The sequence below is a fragment of the Gopherus flavomarginatus genome, chromosome 1, assembly GCF_025201925.1.
Source record: "Gopherus flavomarginatus isolate rGopFla2 chromosome 1, rGopFla2.mat.asm, whole genome shotgun sequence".
Classification (NCBI taxonomy): Eukaryota; Metazoa; Chordata; order Testudines; family Testudinidae; genus Gopherus; species Gopherus flavomarginatus.
In genome coordinates, this window is record NC_066617.1 from 373,857,344 (window position 1) to 373,878,746 (window position 21,403).

A 21,403-nucleotide genomic window follows, 5' to 3' on the forward strand; every position below is an offset into this window, starting at 1 on the left:
TTGTGGGACCCACAGCTGCACTGGGAGTGACAGAGTTGGGATTCAGCCTCAAGAGGAACAATGATGGATAACCAGTGTTCACACTCACGTTTCCTGCTGGTGCCTATTAAGGTTTCTCAGAGCATGACATGTAGGAATTAATGATGCAAGGAACCACATACAATATGGAATTGGCATTCGTAGGGTCTGTTGTTCATAATTCATTTATCGAACTAATGAAAATGTCATTTTTCAGTGTGTGAAGAGCCACCAATCTGCTTCACCCATGAGAACAGCATCCAGGAGTGCATGTAGTGTCTCGTATGAATATTGACTCTCCATCCAGGCATTTGTACTGTGACCATCACTCTAAAGCCTGAGCATATACAGGAAGTCAGGGAACCTTATGATACATGCACTAGACACTGTTCTGCCTCAATGTTGGACACCTTATCTCCTACTCCATGCCAGATTTCAATGTAACTGACTTCACCAACCCCTCCACCTTCATCCTGCTGGGCATTCCTGGCCTGTAAGTGGCCCATGTCTGGATCTCCATCCCCTTCTGCATCATGTACATCACAGGCATCTTGGGGAATTTCACCATCCTGTTCATCGTGAAGATGGAGCCGAGACTCCATGGGCCCATGTACTATTTCCTTTGCATGCTGGCCATCACCGACCTGGTTGTATCTACGTCCATTGTGCCCAAAATGCTGGCAATATACTGGTTTGATTCCAGAGAGATCGATTTCAGTTCCTGCCTCATCCAGTTATACTTCTTTCACTGCTTCTCAGTGATGGAGTCTGGGATCTTTGTGGCCATGGCTTTTGATCGCTATGTGGCCATCTGTGATCCCCTGAGACATTCTACCATCCTGACAAGCCCAGCGGTGGCCAAGATCAGCCTCACCATGATGCTGCGAAGCAGCATGCTTGTACTGCCATATCCCTTCCTGGTAAAGTAATGGCCATATTGTAGAACCAACATCATCCCCCAGCCATACTGCGCACACATAGCTGTGGTGAATCTGGCCTGCACCGACACCCGTGTTAGTAGTTACTATGGCCTCTTTGTGGTAATCTGTGTGATTGGTCTGGATGTGATTTTTATTGCCCTGTCCTACACCCAGATCCTCAGGGCCATCTTCAGTTTCCCCACAAAGGACGCCCAGATCAAGACTTTTGGGACGTGCATCTCCCATCTTTGTGCCATTTTAACCTTTTACATCCCAAGTCTCTTCTTCTCTCTCATGTTCCGGTTTGGTCAGAAGGTGCCTCTGCATTTCCACATTCTCATTGCCAACGTTTACCTCTTGATGCCTCCTGTGCTAAATCCTATCATCTACGGGGTGAGAACCAAACAAATCCGGGATAGACTGCTCTGGCTCTTCACTAATAAAGGCATCTAATTTTTTTCTCCCAGTGCTCTCAGATTTCCATGCAGAGATGTCTGGTGATACAGACAGAGACATTAAATCCTTTCCCAGCCTTACTATTCTGTGTTGATGTGGCAAATTATGCCCAAGTCATAGAGTTGCCACCTTCCTAATTGCTGATAAATGCTCCTCCTCTTCTGCTGTGGCCCCACCACTGTTGCTTCCAAAGTAGCTATTTCAGATTTTCCTAGGAATGGCAATTTTTTCAATTTTTTAGGCCTCACCTCATATTGCTAAAACCATTGAATCATTGCTTCAGCAGGGAATCATTCGTAAGTGAATTTCAGTATGCAGCTCTCCAATCTGGCTCCTACAAAAACCAAATGGGTCATGGCATCTTACTATTGATTATCAAAAATCAAATCAAGTGACTCCAGCTTGTACAGCTGTTGTGTGCAAAATGCCTGACCTGATTAAATCTATCAATCCCAAAGCAAAATGGTTTTCTACCATGTGTCTAAGGGAAGCCAACGTTGCCCAGCTTTCAGAGTAGAAGGGGGTCAGTTTCCATTTCAAGTCTGAGCCCAAAAACTACATAATAATTCAGCCGTCTTCTATGGGCAAATGAAATGAATTTTGTTAAGATTTTCTAAACCATCTCTTCTATTTTGAAGCGTCAGAATCCATTAGCTATGGATGTAAGAGCTTAACTACAGTTTCTCCTGATAACTTTTCATCTAGGCCCAGAGTCCACAGCTTGGCTTGGGCTATGGGGGCTGGCTAACAGAGAACAATACATAGCTAAGAGGAAGCTGGGGTAAACAAGTAACCTTGTGAGTTTCAAGTTAGTGAGCGGAGTTAGTAATTGGGTGTCCTTATTGCGAGTTATAGACCCATGAAGTGCTGGGAAAGGCCTCATGGTTACTCCCTAATGCAGGAAAGAGATAGTGGTACAATACCCCTCAGATCCCAGACAGAGTTCAGTGAGAGGCCCAATATTATAGACATGAGTTGTGACATCCTCCCCTCAAAGATGTATGCCAATCCCAGCCCACAGAAATGTAAGGGTAAATTTATAAACAATTGTTAATTTTAAGTACTAATTACTGCCTTTTGCTTTAAATCTCCAGGAATGTACCAGTTGGTCAACTGTGCTACCTCATTCCCCTGGAACTAAAAATTAGGATTTAACCTCTACACTTTAAAATACGTAGTTTGGGGGTAATTACCTGTATGTCAGCAATATGTTAATTTAAGCCTTGGACGGAACCATTATGTAATCTTTCAGACCATTGGCTTATTGTGCTTAACTTGTCTTGCTGCTAGAACCTATCAAAAGGCTTGGGAAAACCCATTCCTGTTGCTTCTCTCCGCCCAATGAGCACCCTATATAATCTATTGTAATTAATTGTTCTGTAGTGTCTCTAAGCCTAACAAACAAAGTGACACTCCACCAGTGCTGTGCATAATAAACTTGTGTGCTTGACTCTACACAGTGTGAAATATTGTTCCTTCAATTTCAATATGTAGCTGACATTTGTTTAGCAATAGAAACTCAAGAGAAACACCTGGAGTGTCTAACTGATTTTTTTCAAATCATAAAGGATGGAAGATTAAAGTGCAATCCAACAAAGGTCTGACTAATGGTCCCAGAAGTTTCCGTTCTGGGTATCACGTTGTCTCAAGGAGGTCGATCACCTGCACAACAAAAGGAGGATTCAATTCAAGAACTATCCATGCCCACGAACATAACTTCTTTACATTCTTCCTTAGGTTCAGCAGAATAATATCGAGACTTCATCCATAACTTTACTCACATCGCAGGGCCACTCTATGAACTCTTGGAAAAAGGAGTTGCTTCAATTTGGAGAAACAAGCATGCAAAGAAGGGAACTGATCTATCTGTTACATGACATAGCATCAGCAGGTCATCGAGAAGTGGGAAAAACCATGCAGTGCCTCATCCTAATAGGTTGGTGGTCATGCATGAAGGCAAATGTACACCGGTACTGTAAAAATTGTTTGGTTTGTGCACAGAATAATCCTACCTCCACAAAAACAAATGTGCCTTTAAGATCCCAGATATATGAAGGTCCATGGCAGACTCTGTGAGTTGATTTTTTGGACCTTTACCAAAACTCCAAGGGAAAACCAATACCTTCTGGTTGTCATTAATCCGTTCTCTAAACGGGTGGCAATATTTCCTTTAAAAGCAAATACACTGTAGCCACAGCAGAGGTTCTACCTGAAAAAGTATTTTATCGCTGAGAATTTCCTGTTAGGGTAGAGTCATATAGAGGAGCACACTTTACTGGACAGGTAAATGCCTGTAAGTGTTAGGAATGCAAGAAAAATTGCATATTCCATACAAACCTGAATCATCAGGAATGGCAGAGTGAAAATATCGTACCATTAAACATATGCTGGTAAAACTGGTAGATGCTAATGGATGCAGTCGGGACACCCTGATTCCTCTCATTTTAATGGCATTCAGGGAAACTCCAGCTGCCTCCACAAATCATACACCCGGTGAGGTTATAACTAAACAAACTATGCACGTGCCAGAGCATCTTTTATATCATGCCAGTGACACACAGCTAAAGGAAGTAAAGCTTGAAACCCGTCTGCAAGCATTACAGAAACATCTGAATCAGGTCCACTTGCAGGTAGCTGCCAAATTGGAAAAATCCAAACAAAAGGAAAAAGCCTATTTTGACAAAAATGAAAGAAAAAAAAATGCTTGGGAGTTTGGAAACCAAGTTATGCTTGTATCTTATGCTGTACCAGAGCACAGTTGATGTAACCCATACGATGGGCTATATACTACTGTGGACAGATTAAGTGCCACTGTGTATAAAATTAAAATTGTACAAAGTAACAAAAAAGCAGATAAATATTACCATGTGAATCCGCTATAGTGGCATTGCAAAAGAAATATCTTTCCACACGTACCAGAACCATTAACAGTAATTGCGCAAGAAAGCCAACATGAAAGAGCTCAGTGCCAGACACAATAAAAATGCCACTCGCACCCACAGTAATCCTCTACTTCTACTTGAATCCTGCAGTTCAAACTGAGTCACAGGCAGGTTTGCCACAAGAGACACAAATGGTTACAGTGGATCAAAATATTGTGGTGGGACTAAACTCAGACTTGTCTATTCAGGTTAAAAATTCACAGATAACAGGTTCACAATGGTATCCGTGTTAGTCTGTATCAGCAAAAATTACAAGGAGTCCTTGTGGCACCTTTGAGATTAACAGATTTGTTTGGGCATAAGCTTTCGTGTGCTAAAACCCACTTCATCAGGTGCCTGGAGTGGAAAATACAGTAGCAGATATATATACACAGTAGATGAAAAGATGGGAGTTGCCTTACCAAGTAGGGGATCAGTGCTAATAGGATAATTCAATTAAAGTGGAAGCAGGCTATTCTCAATGGTAGAGTATCAAGAGAGGAAAAATCACTTTTGTAGTGGTAGTGAGGGTGGCCTCCTTCAAACAGTTGACAAGAAGGTGTGAGTAACAGTAGGGAAATTAGTATGGGGAACTTAGTTTTTGTAATGACACATCCACTCCCAGTCTGAGTGGCCAGAGAGGGTTGAAGTGTTCTCCTACTGGTTTTTGAATGTTATGATTCCTGATGTCAGATTTGTGTCCATTTATTCTTTTACGTAGAGACTATCTGGTTTGGTCTGCTTCCTACTACTGAAGGAACCTTGCTGCAAACTGAAGCTCTGAACAAAGGACTGAATGACCCATCCAAATGGTGGTTGTATCTAGATACTTGATTTAAACCTGTAGTTTATTCCATCATTGCTAGAAGCCTGAAACAAGAACTTTGCCAATATGTGTGTAATTGATTGCATTTAACCCATTCTAACACTCATCTATATTTCTCTCCTTTTATGAATGAACGTTTGGATTTTAGATTCTAAAGGATTGGTAACAGCATGATTTGTGGGTCAGATCTGATGTGTATATTGACCTGCGTCTGGGGCTTGATTCTTTGGAATCGAGAGAACCGTTTTCTTTTATTGGGGTGTTGGTTTTCATAACTATTCATTCCCCGGACGAGCGGAACTGGTGGTGATACTGGGAACTTTAGTGTCTAAGGAAATTGCTTGTGTGACTTGTGGTTAGCCAGTGGGGTAAAACCGAAGTCTTCTTTGTCTGGCTGGTTTGGTTTACCTTAGAGGTGGAAAAACCCCAGCCTAGGGCTGTGACTGCTCTGTTTAAGCAATTGGTCCTGAATTGGCACTCTCAGTTGGGTCCCGCCAGAAAAGCGTCGTCACAGTCCCTTTATGAGAAAAGAGCCAGAGCAGCCTGTCCCGGATCTGTTTGGTTCTCACCCCGTAAATGATGGGGTTTAGCATGGGGGGAACCAGGAGGAAAATGTTGGCCATGAGAATGTGAAAATGCAGGGGCACATTGTGGCCAAACCTGTGTGTGAGATAGGAGAAGAGAGCTGGGACATAAAAGGATAAAATGGCACAGAGGTGGGAGATACATGTCCCAAAAGTCTTGAGCTGGGCATCCTTTGTGGGGAGGCTGAATACAGCCCTGATGATCTGGCTATAGGACATGGCGATAAAAAACATATCCGGACCCATCACAGAGACTGTCAAAAAGAGGCCGTAGTAAATACTGATGCGAATGTCAGCGCAGGCTTGCTTCACGACGGCTATGTGCTCACAGTATGTGTGGGGGATGATGTTGGTTCTGCAATATGGCCACTGCCTCGCCAGGAAGGGATAGGGCAGTACAAGCATGCTACCGCGCAGCACCACAGCCAGGCCAATCTTGGCCACCACATGGTTTGTCAGGATGGTGGAATGTCTCAGGGGATCACAAATGGCCACATAGCGATCAAAAGCCATGGCCACGAAGATCCCAGACTCCATCGCTGTGAAGCAGTGAATGAAGTACATCTGGGTGAGGCAGACACTGAAATAGATCTCCCTGGAATTGAACCAGAAGATGCTCAATGTTTTGGGCAGGATGGACGTGGACAGGACCAGGTCGGTGATGGCCAGCATGCAGAGGAAATAGTACATGGGCCCATGCAGGCTTGGATCCCTCTTCACGATGAGCAGGATAATGAAGTTCCCCAAGATGGCTATGGCGTACATGGTGCAGAAGGGGATGGAGATCCAGAAATGGGCCATCTCCAGGCCAGGAATGCCCAGCAGGATAAAGTTGGAGGGGTTGATGAAGTCGGTTGTGTTGGAACCTGACATGGGATAGGGGAGAAGGTTTCCAACTCTGAGGCAGAATGGTGTCTCCTGTATATACTATATGTTCCCCCAACTTCCTCTATGTGCCCAGGGTCTAGCGTGATGATTGCAGGACAAACACCTGAATGGAGAGACAGTGTTAATATGAGACACTACATGCACTACTGGGGGCTGTTCTCATGGGTAAAGCAGATTGGTCGCTCGTCAAACACTGAAAACTGGTATTTTCATTCTTCAGAGGAATTAATTATGAACAACTGGCCCTACTATTGCCAATTCCATACTTCATGGTGCTCCATGCAGCAATAATTCCTGCACATCACAGTGCAGGAAATATTAATAGGCACCAGCAGGAAACACAAGTGTGGATACTGGTTATCCATCATTGTTCCTTAATGCAATGAAAGCCAGGCTAGAGTGTCCATTCTGTAGAAAGTTCCCCATTCACCCAGTTGCTCAACATCTAAGAGTGGAAAAAAAATGAATTTTTTTGCAAAGACATGTGCCAGGGGATAGATCCCAGCTAGAGCACAGTTCAGGGAGAAGACCCGGGCATCACTGATAGCAACTTCACAGAAACACTTGCTCATTCCTAGCAGTGGCTAAACAAAGACAATGTTCGTATGCGTAAGGAATGGGATGGAGAATAACCTGCTCTGGACATGTTCTCGGTTGTTGTCACTCAGTTTCTTAAAGGATATAGCACACAGAAAGGGGATTTCTGAGACAGGTTATGAGAATGGACGTGGTGCCAGATGCGGACAGACTGAAAAGTCTGGGACTGTTCAGTTTAGAGAAGAGACAAAGAAGGGGGCATATGGTAAGGAGAACAAAATAAACAAATGAACTGATTACATTCAAATGAAAAAATGGAGAACAGTTCCCAATCAGTAATATGTATAGACAGTGCTTCAAAGGAGCTAATTCCCCAAAATTGAGGCAACATATCAATAAAACTAATTGGAAGGTTAAATTTAGACAGAAAAATGGGAATGAAACTTGGGAGTTCTTTAAATGTATTAGATAGTTAAAACTCCACAATAACACAGCCAAGAAAGTGGAAAACGTTGGCTAAAAACCTAGTTCAGTGGCAAAACGAAGTAAAGGCAGTAATTGGGCCCGGGGGTGGGGGGGAAATGAGTAACACATAACAAATTAGAAAAAGGGAAAATAGATAACAAACAATACAAATTGGAATTAATGAAAATTGATAAGTAATGTGAAAGATGTCAGGGAGAAACCTGTGAGTGGCATGGCTAAGGATCAAAAAAAGGAGGTTATTAATTTTGTTAAGAAGAAAAGAAAGCCTAGAAAAGGCTTCGGCCAATTCCTAGAGGGAGAAAAGAAAATTGTTAATGTTGCAAGAAAGGCAGAGGTGTTCAAGAAATATTTTTGTTCTGCATTTGGAAAGGAGCAATATGAAGTATTTATATCACATGAGGTGATGAAATTATATATATATATATATATATATATATATATATACTGTTCTATATATGCTTTTTCTTATATATGTAACCCTTCTGCCCCTCTGAGTTGGCAGCAACAAGGGCCGGGTTCAGTATCCAGGGGTTCCGTTTTAATAACACAATGCATAACCGGCTCGAGTCCCCACCCAGTGACCTGGGACACTTACATACCACACTCCCCTGGGCGCCTCTAGGAGGCAATACTTCCCCTCTCGCAAGCACGGAGTCTGAGTGTAGCAAAATCTTTTTAATAAAGGAAGGAATCAATGCGGCATCCCATTGGAGAAACACCACAAACAGGATTATAACACAAACCATAAACAAAAACCCACCTCCAAGTACATTTGGCACTGTCCTTTTTCCCCTTAGGGTTTTAAGTCCGATCACCCCAAAGTCCAACAACTCAAAAGTCTCTGGTCAATGCCACCCCAGAGTTCGAGAGTTTATCTGTAGAGGTCCCTCCCCCCAGCCTGGGTAGAAAGGGGCACCTTACGTGGTCCGGGGCCAACTGCCCTGCCTCTCCGTGGGTTCTGCTTCCGCCTTCTCCACAAACTGCTCCGCTTTACCAGCCGCTCCACGCTGCTCCTCCAGCCGTCCTCAGAAACTGCTCTGCTCCACCAGCTGCTCTGCTCCATGAGGTGCTCCGGTTCTCTCTGCAAACTGCTCGGCTCCGCTCGCTCTGTGGGCTGCTCCACCCGTCCCACAGCTACTCCGCTCTGTCAGCCGCTCTGCTGCCACCAGCTGTCCCGTGATCCACTCCAGCCATCCCCACAAACTGCTCCACTCCACCAGCAGCTCTGTTCCACAGTATAGCTTTGGGCTCCCCACTAGTTAGCACCATACTCAGTGCTCTCAGCTCAGTGATTTTAGCTTTTTAGTGATTTTCAGCTCTTAGTGATTCCAGCTCATAGTAGGGGAGCCCCAGTGCTAGTGCACCATTAGCCCAAAGCGATTTCAGCTCAGTAACCTGTATTTAAATTCTTAAGGGAATAAAAAAATCAACTCTGACATTCCACAGTGGAGAGAGGAGGGGGTGCAACTGGTGCTTCTGACTCCACAAGGAGACTGCACCACCAGGCACAGATACCTGTCCCCAACCTCTCTCAATTCTCTGGGTTTTGGAACCCATGTCCCATGTCTAGCCAGTACCACCCAACTGAGGGTGAGCAATTTGTCACCAAGCAGTCCCACAGCTTGGGAGTCTGGGATAGGGTAGGCGTGCCTATGCAAATACATTCTATGAAATTCTTTCCACCAGATGTCAGTGTAGAGCTTATCCTGACTCTGCTTACGTATATATATATGAAAAAGCATATATAGAACAGGACTGTGTTACATTTAAACTATGAAAAATAAAGGGAAAGCTTTAAAAAAAGATTTGACAAGATTAGAAAACAGTGGAAGCTGGTATGGGATTAGTTAAAAAAAAAAAGTCTAGGAATATAATTAATGCCAGTCAACGACTGGGTTTATTTAAAACAGATCTCGTCAAATAAACCTGATTTCATCATTTAATGAGAGAACACATTTGTTTGAACAAGGGAACCACATAGAAACACTACACTTTGATTTCTCTGAGTCATTTGATTTAGTAGGGGAAACTATTCAGATAAAAAAATCAACACTATACAATATCAGTAAAACACATGTTAATTGGACTAAAAACTGGCTAACTGATAAGCGGTCTCAGAAAGCAGTTGTCAATGGACCATTGTCAGTGAATCGGGCTGTTTCTGGTGGGTTTCTACAGGGATCAATTCTAGGCCTGATGCTGTTCAATATTTTCAGCAACGATCTGGAATCAAATAGAAAATCACTGCAGACAAAATTAGCAGATGACCTAAAGAATGGCAAAGTGGGTACAATGAGGAGGCCAAGGCAGGTACTTTGACAGATCTGGGGTGTTTCGTGAGCTGGGTTCATTCAAACAAAATGTTTTAATACAGACAAATGCAAAGTTATCCTCTCGGTACAGGGAATGCAGGGCTGACCCTCAGACTGGGGCCTGTATTATGGAGCGCAGGGACACTGAAAAGGATTTAAGGCTCATTGTGGACAACCAAATCATTGTGAGCTCCCAGTGCAATGCTATGGCCAAAAAGGTGATGTGGTCATTGGCTACATAAACAGGGGAGTGGTGAGTTGGAGCAGGGGAAGGATTTTACCTCTGCACGTGGCACTAGTGAAACTGACTGCGTAAAGTCCTGGGACCCACATTTCAAAAAGGATGTTGAAACATTGGAAAGGGTGCAGAAAAGAGCCACAAAAATGAATTGAACCTGGAAAAAATGTCCGATGGTGAGACACTCAGAGACCTTCATTTATTTATCTTAAATAGTAATAACTGGTTCTTTAATCTGGCCAAGAAAGGCAGAGCAAGGCTGGAAGCTGAACTCATACAAATTCCAGCTGGAATTAAGGACCCAATGTTTAGCACTGAGCGTAATTAACCATTAGGACAAACTGCATTGACTTCCAGCTGAGGCATGATTTCCCTTTACAAAAACTTTTTTGACTCTTCCTCAAAAGTTTATATTTATCTATGTGTCTGACAATTTTTTTCCCTACCATCATTTCAACCAGTTTCATAGAATCATTAAGGGTGGAAGGGACCTCTGGTGATCATCTTGTCCAACCCCCCTGCTCAAAGCAAGACCAATCCCCAACTTGCCCTCTCAAGTATTGAACTCACAACTCTGGGTTTAGCAGGCTGATGCTCAAACCAATGAACTATCCCTTCCAGCCCCACACAAACGAAACAAAACAACTCTGCTTGAAGCAGGACCAATCTCCAGATTTTTACCCCAGTTCCCCAAATGAGTTCCTTAAAGAATTGAACTCACAAGCCTAGATTTCATAGGCCAATGCTTAAACCACTGAGCTTTCCCTCCCCTCACTTTGCTTGGTGCTGAAGTCAGGCTTCCTGGTGTGTAATCGCCAGGATCACCTCTGGAGCCCTTTTTAAACAATGACGTCACATTAGCTGTCCTCCAGTCATGTGGTACAGAAGCTGATTTAAATAATAGGTTACAGAGTACAGTTAGCAGTTCTACAATTTCACATTCGAGTTCCTTCAGAACTCTTGGGTGAATCCCATCTGGGCCTGGTGACTTATTGCGATTTAATTTATCAATTTGTTCCAAAACCTCTTCTAATGACTCCTCAGTCTGGGACAGTTCTTCACACCTAAAAAGAATGGCTCAGATTTGTGGATTTCCCAAACATCCTCAGCTGTGAAGACCGATGCAAAGAATTCATGTAGTGTCTCTGCAATGGCCTTATCATCCTTCACTGCTCCTTTAGCATCTCGATCATCTAGGGGCACCACTGGTTATTTAGGAGGCTTCCTGCTTCTGATGTACTTAACCATTTTTTTGCTATTACTTTTTGAATCTTTCGCTAGCTGTTATTCAAATTCTATTATGGCTTCCTAATTATAATTTTTTTTACTTTGTTTGCCAGAGTTTATGCTCGTTTCTATTTCCTCACTAGGATTTAACTTACACATTTTGAAGGTTTCCTTTTTGCCTCTCATTGTTTTTCTTTTAGGTTCTTGTTTATCCACAGTGGCACTTGTTTAGTTCTGTCACTATGTTTTTTGTTTGTTTGTTTGTTTTAGGTTGGGGGATACATTTAACTTTAGCCTCTGTTATGGTGTCTTTAAAAAGTTTCCATGCAGCTTGCAGGGGTTTCACTTTTCGCTCTGTACCTTTTAACTTCCATTTGTTTCTGAAATTAAATGCTAAGTGTTGGGCAGATGTGGTGTTTTTCCTCCCATGTTAAATTTAAAGATATTATGACAAGCGGTCCAGCTATATACGATCAAAGGCTGAAGAACTGGAAATGTTTAGTTTGGAAAAGAGGAGATTGAGGGGGGACATGGCAGCGGTCTTCAAATATTTGAAAGGCTGCCAGAAAAAAGATTGAGAAATGTTGTCTCTTGTCACAAAGGGCAGGACAAGAGGCAAAGGGTTCAAGTACCGGAAAGCAGAATTTGATTAAACCTCAGGGAAATCTTCCTAACTATAAGAGCAGTAGGACAATGGAACAGACGCCACGACACGTCGTGGAAGATCATTCAAAGGAGAGTTTCATAAGTAGGCTGGATAGTCACCTGTCTGGGATGGTTCAGCCCTTGGCAAGTGGTTAGAGCAATTGACCCTTGTGGTCCCTTCTAACCCTATGTAGACCTCAGTCACATACAAGCCATTGGGCTCAACCCCGGGGTAACTGGGTCAAATTTAATGGCTTGTGCTATGCCGGAGGTCAGACTGGGTGATCTAATGGTCCCTTCAAGTCTGAAACTATATGAATCAATTGATAAAGAAAGTAGATCAGGCATTTATATTCACTGTGTTTCATAACACATGAACAAGGGAATATTCAATGACATTGAAAGTCTGAACATATAACACTGATAAAAGAAAATTGTTTGCTTAAATCACATTTGCCCTGTGGAACTCCTTGGCACAGACATTGTTAAAGCAAAGAACTTAGCTGAATGGGATTCACGAATGAATTGGCCATTGTAGGTGGTGCTGTAGGCTGTCTGACACCTTCAATTAGCAGACCTGATTTTCAGTTGCTTATAAGTTTGCCAATCTTTAACCATTTGGACTTAAATTCTCCATGCAGTGTGTCTGCTTCTGGCTGAATTGCTTTTTTTAAAATTTCAGGCATAACAGTTCAGTCGACTTCTGAAATGAAGCTAGGAGAAAACATGTCTTGCCCATGCTGACAATTTTTTATAATTATTCCAGCAGATAAAAGTAAAGTAACAGCATACACCCACCCACCTCCCTCAGTGGGGCCTAAGCAAACTACAGACTATGGCATCAGAAATTGACTTTTGTTTTGTACATCTACTAACACCTTTCCTCCACTGAAATGCAGCCAGTTTGGGGCTGGAGGCCCTGAGCCTGGGTGGGCATAGCAAAGAGGGACATTTAGGTCAATGATATTAGAGCAAATTCATCCCCTGTGGCAAAAGCCCTAAGGTTTTTAATGGCTGCACAGAGAGGAAAGTACCACAAACTTACTCTCTATCTCATCACTCCACGTTTCACTGAGTTTCTCGAGCAGGTGAGCTCCTCAGCTAGAGATGAGTACCTGTGAATCCCGATATGGAAGTGTCTTCCCTGAGAATCCCCTTCAGGTAGCCGTGTCCCACACCTCTCTCACTCCAGCATCTGCAGCAACATCCCTCACCAAAAGCTGAGGGTGTGCAGTATTTATAATATAATTGTGTGCAATCCCAGGAGGGTTTGCTCAGCATCTACTGGAGAAGAGGCATCTGAATGCAAACTGGCTGGAGACCAGCCTGTCTGTGTTTCTGTGCTCTTTATCCACCTTTAGGAGTAAACAGTAATTAAGGGACTTCCCCAAAGGGAGATGAGAACCGTTGAGCTCTCTGCTGAGTCAGATATGAATTGGCTGCTTTGTGCATATTTAAAAATTATAGTTGATTAGTACAAAAAACTAGGATAACGCCGAGATCTCCATAGGGTCTGATACCCTGTAAATGCCCAGGAGGAATGAGTAGAGAGTAGACAGAGAAATCTGGAGAAAGATGCCTGAGGGGAGACACAAACAATCTGCAGACACACAGGGCTGTTGTTAAGGGATCACAGATCAATAATTCTCACCAGTAGCTATCATTATACTGTGCAGCACCTTTCACTGAAGGATCATCAAAAAACCTAGCAAAGGAAAGTCACTATGAACATATCCCCATTTTACAGTGATTTAGTTGGAGTTTAGCTCCTGCTTTGAGCAAGGGGTTGGAGCAGATGACCTCCTGATGCCTTTTCCAAACCTAATCATCTATGATTCTTCTATGAGAGGCTGATTTTTTGTGAGCTTGTGCTGTGTAGATCTTTCTATACAGTGCAAGACAGTATTATTTTAGGTTTATTCCCCAAAGGGAGTATTCACGTGAGTGCTGAGTGAATTCTCTCACACAGCGATGACTTCAGTTTGTGTCTGTAGCTGGGTGTGGCCCTACCTGTGTGTGTGTGCTGCAAGAGGCTGGAGAGCATAATTTAGCAAAACAGGGAGAGGGAATCCAGGCTGGTGGAGCAGAAGGGGCTCAGTGAAACCCCAGTACATCTGGTGACATCCCAGGAAGGGGGGACCAATCCATCAGAGTCTCCAGTAGCTATTCCGTATCAAGGGACAGCACAAGATCAGGAGTGAGGATATATTGAACCTAGAACCCGCCCTCATAAGCTCTGTCACTTTTGGCAGCTTTCTTGCTGGGGAAACATTACCCACACCTGGCCCCTCCGCAATCCTTTGTTCTCCAGCTGATTAAGCATGATTGGCTGCCTGCGAGGTGGAGGGGAGGGGCATCCATGGTCGTTAGTTGCTAGATATCAAATGACTGGACAATCAGAGTGGCCCTTGTCTTCTCAGACTCATGGAAATGGGCCCAGGACTCAGACAGCCAGGTGTTCATCACACCAGTATCTCTGCAGAGTGCAAACCTTTTCCCACCTCTGAGTTAATGATGCAACCTTGAGGGGAAACTGAGGCACACACCATAGTCCTACAGAAATATTACAGAGAATGCCCGGTCTGTCACACATGTGAACACTGCAGAACTAACAGACCAACACAACCAAAAGCCTCGAATAATAGCACGTCTACTAGACAGACCCTGAAATAGGCTAGCAGCAGATTGCTGCAAATTCAGAGGACACCATTATCTATTTGCAGTGGATTATTTTTCTAGATATACATTGAAATTGCATATTTGAATGATACAACATGTTGCAGTGTGATCAAAAAATCAAAGAGCGCATTCACCCAGGTTAGTATTGCAGCACAACTATTGGAGGACAATGGACCACAATTCACTGCGGCTGAAGTTAAATCTTTCCAAACAACATATGATTTTGAACACGTCACTAGCAGCCTGCATTACCCACAAGCAACTGTAGAAGCAGAGAGAGCTGTACAGAGGGCCAAGGAAATACTGAAGCAGGAAGATCCATTCCTTGCTCTTCTGAGCTACAGATCAACACTCTTAGTAGTGATCAGCAGGGCCGTCTTTAGGCCGATTTCCCCAAATTGGGCCCCACGCCTAAGAGGGCCCTGCACCCAGCCAGAGCGCAGCAAGCCCTGCAGCTCCGCTCCCCCAGCTGGAGCACTGCAGCCCCACAGCCCTGCTCCCCCAGTCGGAGAGCTGCAAGCTCTCAGCCCCGCTCCCCTGGCTGGAGTGCAGCAACCCAAAGTACCGCGAAGACTCAGAGCGCTGCTCAGTAAGTACAAGCTCCATGAATCAGGCCCTGCACTTGCTAAAGCCGGCCCTGGTGATCAGCTATCGCCCATCTCAGCTCCTGATGCAAGGGCAGCTCAGGATAGTTGCAACCTTGGAAAAGAATTGAGCCTCAAAGCGGCTGGATCTCAGAAGGGTGGTCAGATCAGATCAACTGGCAAAAAGAGCTTATGGACACTTTTCTTACCGATGCCACTCAGAGAATTGCCTGATGGGAACCTGGTGACTGTGTTTGTGCCAGACTGGATGGAGGAACATGATGTAAAACTCCAGTTCCAGTAAAGAAAAAGAACACGTCTTTCTCCTCATCTGGGTTTATTTGGTGGTGCCTCCACCCCTCTCGCTCCTTCCTGGCAGGGTCACCGGGGCAGCATGGGAAGAAAATTCTAACCACAGGTTAACCCCCAGTTACTTGCCAGATAGCTGGAGACTCCCAAGAAATAACACAGACACATGCAATGTCTTTAACACAGTAATTACATCAAACAGCAGGTGAATGGAACAGAACAGGGTAAAACACTATTCTCAGGGCCACTGGTGCCCACACTGATAATACCCGTGAATTCCCCCAGTCACGTGACCTGATACAGCAAAAGTCATATTAGTGTTCATGGGTAGACGTACCTTGGAGGGGCCCTGGATGACCTGCGGCCATGCTACCTTCTGTGCAGGCCGCAGTTAGCAATGTGGCTGACTGGGCTCCGCACAGCCCAGAGGACTCACATGTGGGATAAGGTGGCAAGTCTCACCTAGGGATCTTGGGGCTCATTCTGCCTGGCTGGGGGAAGTTTCACCAACAAAGTTCTACAAACTGGGAGTCATCTTGGAGCGGCAAAGGCTCAAACTGGGGGATTTGCTGTCAGGTTCCCCAGAGGCTAGTTCTCAGGAGGAACCCTGCATGCAGGCCTGGGACTCGCCAGCCCGCAGCCAATCCTGCCCTTTCCCTGGCTGGCTCCAGACGGCTCCTAAAATGGCATCCCCCTACTCCTGAGCTCCCAAGGGGAGGGCATTAGGGTGGCTAGATGACATGAAGAAAATATGAGGACACATGGGGGAGGAGGGAGTCAACTGGCAGAGCAAAGAAAAAAAAAAGCCGGATGCTGCCAGTGGAGTGAAATATCGGGACAAGTATTGGGACAACCACCCAAATATCGGGACGGTCCTGATTTTATCGGGACGTCTGGTCACCCTAGAGGGCATCTCACTCCCTACTGGTTGCTGAGCAGACTCTGAGCCTGCAGTGGCTTCCCCCCCGCAACCACATGCACTTCTCTGAGCTACCAGTACAGGGAGCCCCAGGGACCTAGGTTAGCTCTGTGGGGGTTACATTTGCTTTGCTCACAGATAGCACCTTCCACCCAGTTCTGAAATGCTCTATGCACTTCCATAGAGCTACACTCCCACTGTGATGCAGAAAAGCAGTAGAATCTCCTTTTTCATGGCAGAGGAAACAGAGGCACAGACAGGGGACTAGTGATTTTTTGGGGGGGTCTCCATTTTGGGGGACACTATTTGAGATATCTTAAATGGTGATCTTTTTAGAGATGGCTGAGCAGCCACCCTCTGATGAGGAGTCCTGGGAGCGGATGTGTGTGTGTGTGTGTGTGTGTGTGTGTGTGTGTGTGTGTGTGTGTGTGTGTGTGTGTGTCATGGCGTGTAGTCAAAGCCAGAGGCATCCCACTTGATTAGTCACATCTGAATATCTTGGCTGGAGTAACTTGCCCTCAGTCAGCCAAGGAGTCCTTGGTACAGAGAGCCCAGCTCTGTGGTGCTTTGGGTATTTCAGCTTCTCAGCGCGATTTGCTCTTTCGCTGCAGTGCAAGGAGCCACGGTCTATCTCACCCCAGGCCTGTCCCAGTAAGACAGTGGGATCACCTTCTTGCTTCATGCTGAGCAAATGCCACTGGGTCACAGGCAGTCGGGAATGTCAAACAGACCCAGGACGCCAGACATAGTCTTGTTTAACACCCACCTTCGCTGTAGCCTTTAAGTGCTGCCGCAATACAAATGCTAAATAATAATAGTTAATGATTTCAGCTCTGCCACAGACTCCAGGTGTGTCCTTGGACAAGTCCATTAATCTACCTTGCCATTCCCCATCTGTAAAATGGAGATAATACTTCCCTCTGTCCCGGGAGTACGGTCCTTGGGCAAGGCTCTGCTTCGACTTGGATGAGGACCATGGAAGGACCCAGCCTGAAGGAAGCACGTTCTGATGCAGTGAAGTTCAAGAAAAGCAGCTCAAGTGAAAACCTCTGAAAGCAGGAAACCGGAGCAGCTCCAGCAAAGGCCTCTGGGGCGCAGACGAAGAGGAGGAACGGGGCGAGCATGCAGCTGAAGAAGCACAGTAGATTGCAAGGCAGCCAGCTGAGTCGGATGGAGAGGAATCATTCTCTCGGCAGCGAGTGGTTCACACTGCCTGCCCATTCTTCCACTTACAGTTTATGGTTAGGCCTCAGTGGGCTTTTCGGTGTTAACGAGGGTTTCCGGAGCCAATGGCGCAGAAGATGTGCTGGAGGCACTTAAAGGGTTAATGTTGTAGGGTTCGCTAGGGAGGCAGATGTCTGCTGAGCCTCCTGCGTGATCCCTAACAATGCTCGGGCCCCCATTGTAACTACCCAATCCTCTGCCTATCTCCTCCCCATACCACAGCATGACCCACAACACACTCATTGGCATCGGTGAAACAAGTTAGTGGTTCTCAGCCTCTCAGGGTCTAGAACATCCTGGTTGGCCGTGCACCATCCAGCCTCATTCTCCATCAGCAGCTGGTCACTGGAGTCCCTCGTCTGTCAGAGGCCCCTGCCCTCTCCAGCGCTGTGCCCTCACTGGGTAACACACGCCAGGCACGAGCGACACACCCCAGGATATCCCAAAGCCCAGTGGTTGGCGGCACGCTCAGGTGGAAGAACCCAGATCAAGGCTCTGCTCCTTTCAGGTGAGGGCGCTTAAACCAGGGCCCTCCACATCCAAATCTACCTGGTTCTCAGCTCCAGGGGCGGGTACATGGCTCTCAATCCCTGGCAGAAGGAAGTGAGTCCATCTGGCCTGGATGAAGGCACCTGGGTCCCTTTGAGGGTGGGGGTCTCACCAAGCTCAGGGCCAGCTTTAGGCCAATTCCCCCAAATCGGGCCCTGTGCCCGCGCTTAAGAGGGCCCCGCACCTTAGATACCTTTTTAATTTTTTTTTAAAATGTACCTGGCGGTGCTCTGGGTCTTTGGCGGCACTTCGGTAGCAGGGGTCCTTCAGTGCCATGGAAGACCCAGAGCGAGTGAAGGACCCTCTGCCACTGATGTGCCACCGAAGACCCGGCCCGCCTCCGGATATTCAAATCAGGCCCTGCAGTTCCTAAAACTGGCCCTGACCACGCTCCATATCATTTCCTTTTGGCTGGCTTTGGTAGCTCCCCTGCCGAAGCTCAGCACGATGGCTTCTGAGGATCCCCTTCTCAGGTGCCACACGCACCCCAGGCACTGTGCGGGGAGCCTGGGCCCCTCACTCCATTGGGCATGTAAACATTCAGGTCCCTGAGCCCAAGGGCACCTCCACACGGGAGCTGACGGGGTGATTCCCATCTGGAGGAGACAGACCCACGCTAGCTCTGCACAAGCTAGCGTGCTAACATAAGGGCTAACCACCCTAGGCAGCCATCTGAGACGCTGGGCATGTAATCGGGCAGCTAGCCCCTCCCACCACGAGCACTGCCGCAGCTCCAGTCTAGTTTTCTTTCGCTAGCTCGCTCAGAGCTAGTGTGTCTGGCTTGCTCCTCCAGCTGGGAATTACACCCCCAGCTCCAGAGTAGAGGCACCTTAAGTTCCCCGGTTCCTCTGTGCTCTAATGTCTTTAAATATCTGAGAACTCTGGCTGTTTGCAGAGACAGCAGCCATTGGTGCGTCTAGCTGGGGCAGATTGTACAAGGGAAGCACACACACAGTGCTCTCTCTCATGAAGGTCGGGGGAAGGTTCTACTTAGGGCACTGGGGTAGGAAGATGGGCATCATTATCCCCATTTTACATGGGGAAAACAGAGGCACTGAGGAGTGCTCTAAAAAGAACAGGAGTACTTGTGGCACCTTAGTGACTAACACATTTATTTGAGAATAAGCTTTTGTGGGCTACAGCCCACTTCATCGGATGCATAGAATGGAACATATAGTAAGGAGATATATATACATACAGAACATGAAAAGGTGGAAGTAGCCATTTCAACTCGAAGAGGCTAAATAATTAAGACTAATTAATTGTGACTTCCCGAACACCACACACTGTTTAATGGCAGAGGTAAGAGAAGCGCTGAGATCCTCTGGCTCCTAGCCTACTGCCTGAGCCACTGGTGATACCAAATAGATCAAGATCTGCTGGTAGTCAAGGAGGAGGGTTAGCTGTGGTTTCAAGTTAAATGTTACACACACACTTAATGATACATGGGCTCCTTCCTGACTGTGTGAGCTTTCCTAAAGCCGCTAGGATGAGCTGTAGGGGAGACAGAGGAACATGAGCTGGGGGACTCAGACCCCGCAATGAGCCCGGCTCTGGCTGCGGACTATGGGGGGACCGGCCAGTGGGGGCCCATTCATCGCTGCCGTGCCCCCTTGGGCAGCGTTTCACACTAGCACAAAGCGGGTATCGACCTGCTTGGTGGCCGTGTGCGGTCTCTGCACGGGTGGGAATAATGCCGCGTGAGGCAGGGCGGGGAGGGATTGGCCCGGGGATGGGGTTAGCTAAGGGTTGGGCTGAGAGAAGCCAATGGCTCCTTCTCATCCCATGAGGCTGCCCTCCTGGGACGGGGGGCACAGGAGCATTCACCAGCATCTGCTGGCCTCTCTTCTCGCTGAGCTCACGTTTAGCCAGGAAATGGGGGAGACAAAACTCCCATTGCCCTCTGTGGTGCAGGGTCACCCCTTTGTGAAGTCCTGTGGGCCAAATCCTTATTGCAGCAACAACCAGGGCCAGTGCTTCAGCAGACATGAGCAGCCGTAGCGTTGTTGACCTCAGCGCCCACTCAGGGCTAGGTCACCAGTGGCACTGTGGCCAGTGACCCCCCCGCTGAGCGTCTGGCCCTCTGCTTTTAACTGGACACTAACGCTGACAAGCATAGTCCTGCCGGCCAAGTGGAGCCACTCCGGATTTACACCAGCCTGTGTGAGAGCAGGAGCAGGCCCCAAGTCCCAGCTTTGTCAAAGGTATTTAGGAATTGCTGTGCTCATCAGCGCAAGGCCTAATGGATTTAGGAGCCCAAGCGATTTAGGCACTTGGAGCCTCAATCCCACTCACTGTCCCTGTGATTTTGGCTCCTAGATCTGTTAGGCGTCGCAACAGTGAGCTGAGCAACACCTCCCCCACCCCTCCCGTTGCGGCATATTCCTTTTTTCTGGTCAGACGAGGAGTTTAAAAGCTCCTTCACCAGCCACCAGCAGGGGGCAGCACCAGCTTGGCCAAGAGGGCACCCAGCTGTTTCCAAATAGCAGGAGCAGCCAAAGAGGCCAGCCCCCCCATGTCCGCTCTTGCTAGCACCCCCCACCTCTGCCCCACCCCCCCATGGTCACAACACCCCCGCTGCTCTGGGCACAGGGACCTGGCATGTTACGTGTCTGTACAGGACCATGCACATCCGTGGCATTCAATGAGGCTGGGGAAGCCATCTCTACCCTCCCCAGGGGACACGTGACTGTGTGTCGGGGCAGTGCCCCCCCCAAACAGATTAAAGCCAGCTGGAATTGAGGGGATGGGGGCACTGCAGGGGCCAGGCTGGCGTCGCAGCTCATGGCCCACCTGAGTGCTGTCTCATCACATGTTCCTGTCGTCTCTGGAATGGGGTGGGGGCTGTGACGCCCCTTCTGCACGGGAGGGCTGTGGGTGTTTCATGGAGGGGATGGATCTGGTTCATTCATCGCCATGTCTAGCAGCCATGAGCCTCATTCTGGTTCTGTCACCTTGTGGTCTAAGGATTCAAACCTGAGGACCCTATAAGCCAGGCACAGCATAACAAAGTGGCACAATCGAGTGGCCTGAGCCAGGGCTGCCCGGGGGGGGGCAAGAGGGGCAATTTGCCCCAGGCCC

General features: G+C 46.7%; 2 protein-coding genes and 1 pseudogene across 6 annotated transcripts in view; 2 read left to right on the forward strand and 1 right to left on the reverse strand.

Annotated features, from left to right (window-relative positions):
• Positions 1 to 21,403, forward strand: part of LOC127034480 (hemoglobin subunit beta) — a 121,724-nt gene that overhangs the window by 27,290 nt on the left and 73,031 nt on the right. The window lies entirely within an intron of this gene.
• LOC127039075 (olfactory receptor 52R1-like) lies at positions 444 to 1,391 on the forward strand (annotated as a pseudogene).
• On the reverse strand, positions 5,467 to 13,731 carry LOC127036381 (olfactory receptor 52R1-like). Its single transcript, XM_050927253.1, has 2 exons — positions 13,710 to 13,731; positions 5,467 to 6,591 (listed from the first exon to the last, which is right to left on the reverse strand). The coding sequence occupies exons 1-2, from the start codon at positions 13,720 to 13,722 to the stop codon at positions 5,594 to 5,596; spliced, it is 1,011 nt and encodes a 336-aa protein (XP_050783210.1). The 5' UTR covers positions 13,723 to 13,731; the 3' UTR covers positions 5,467 to 5,593.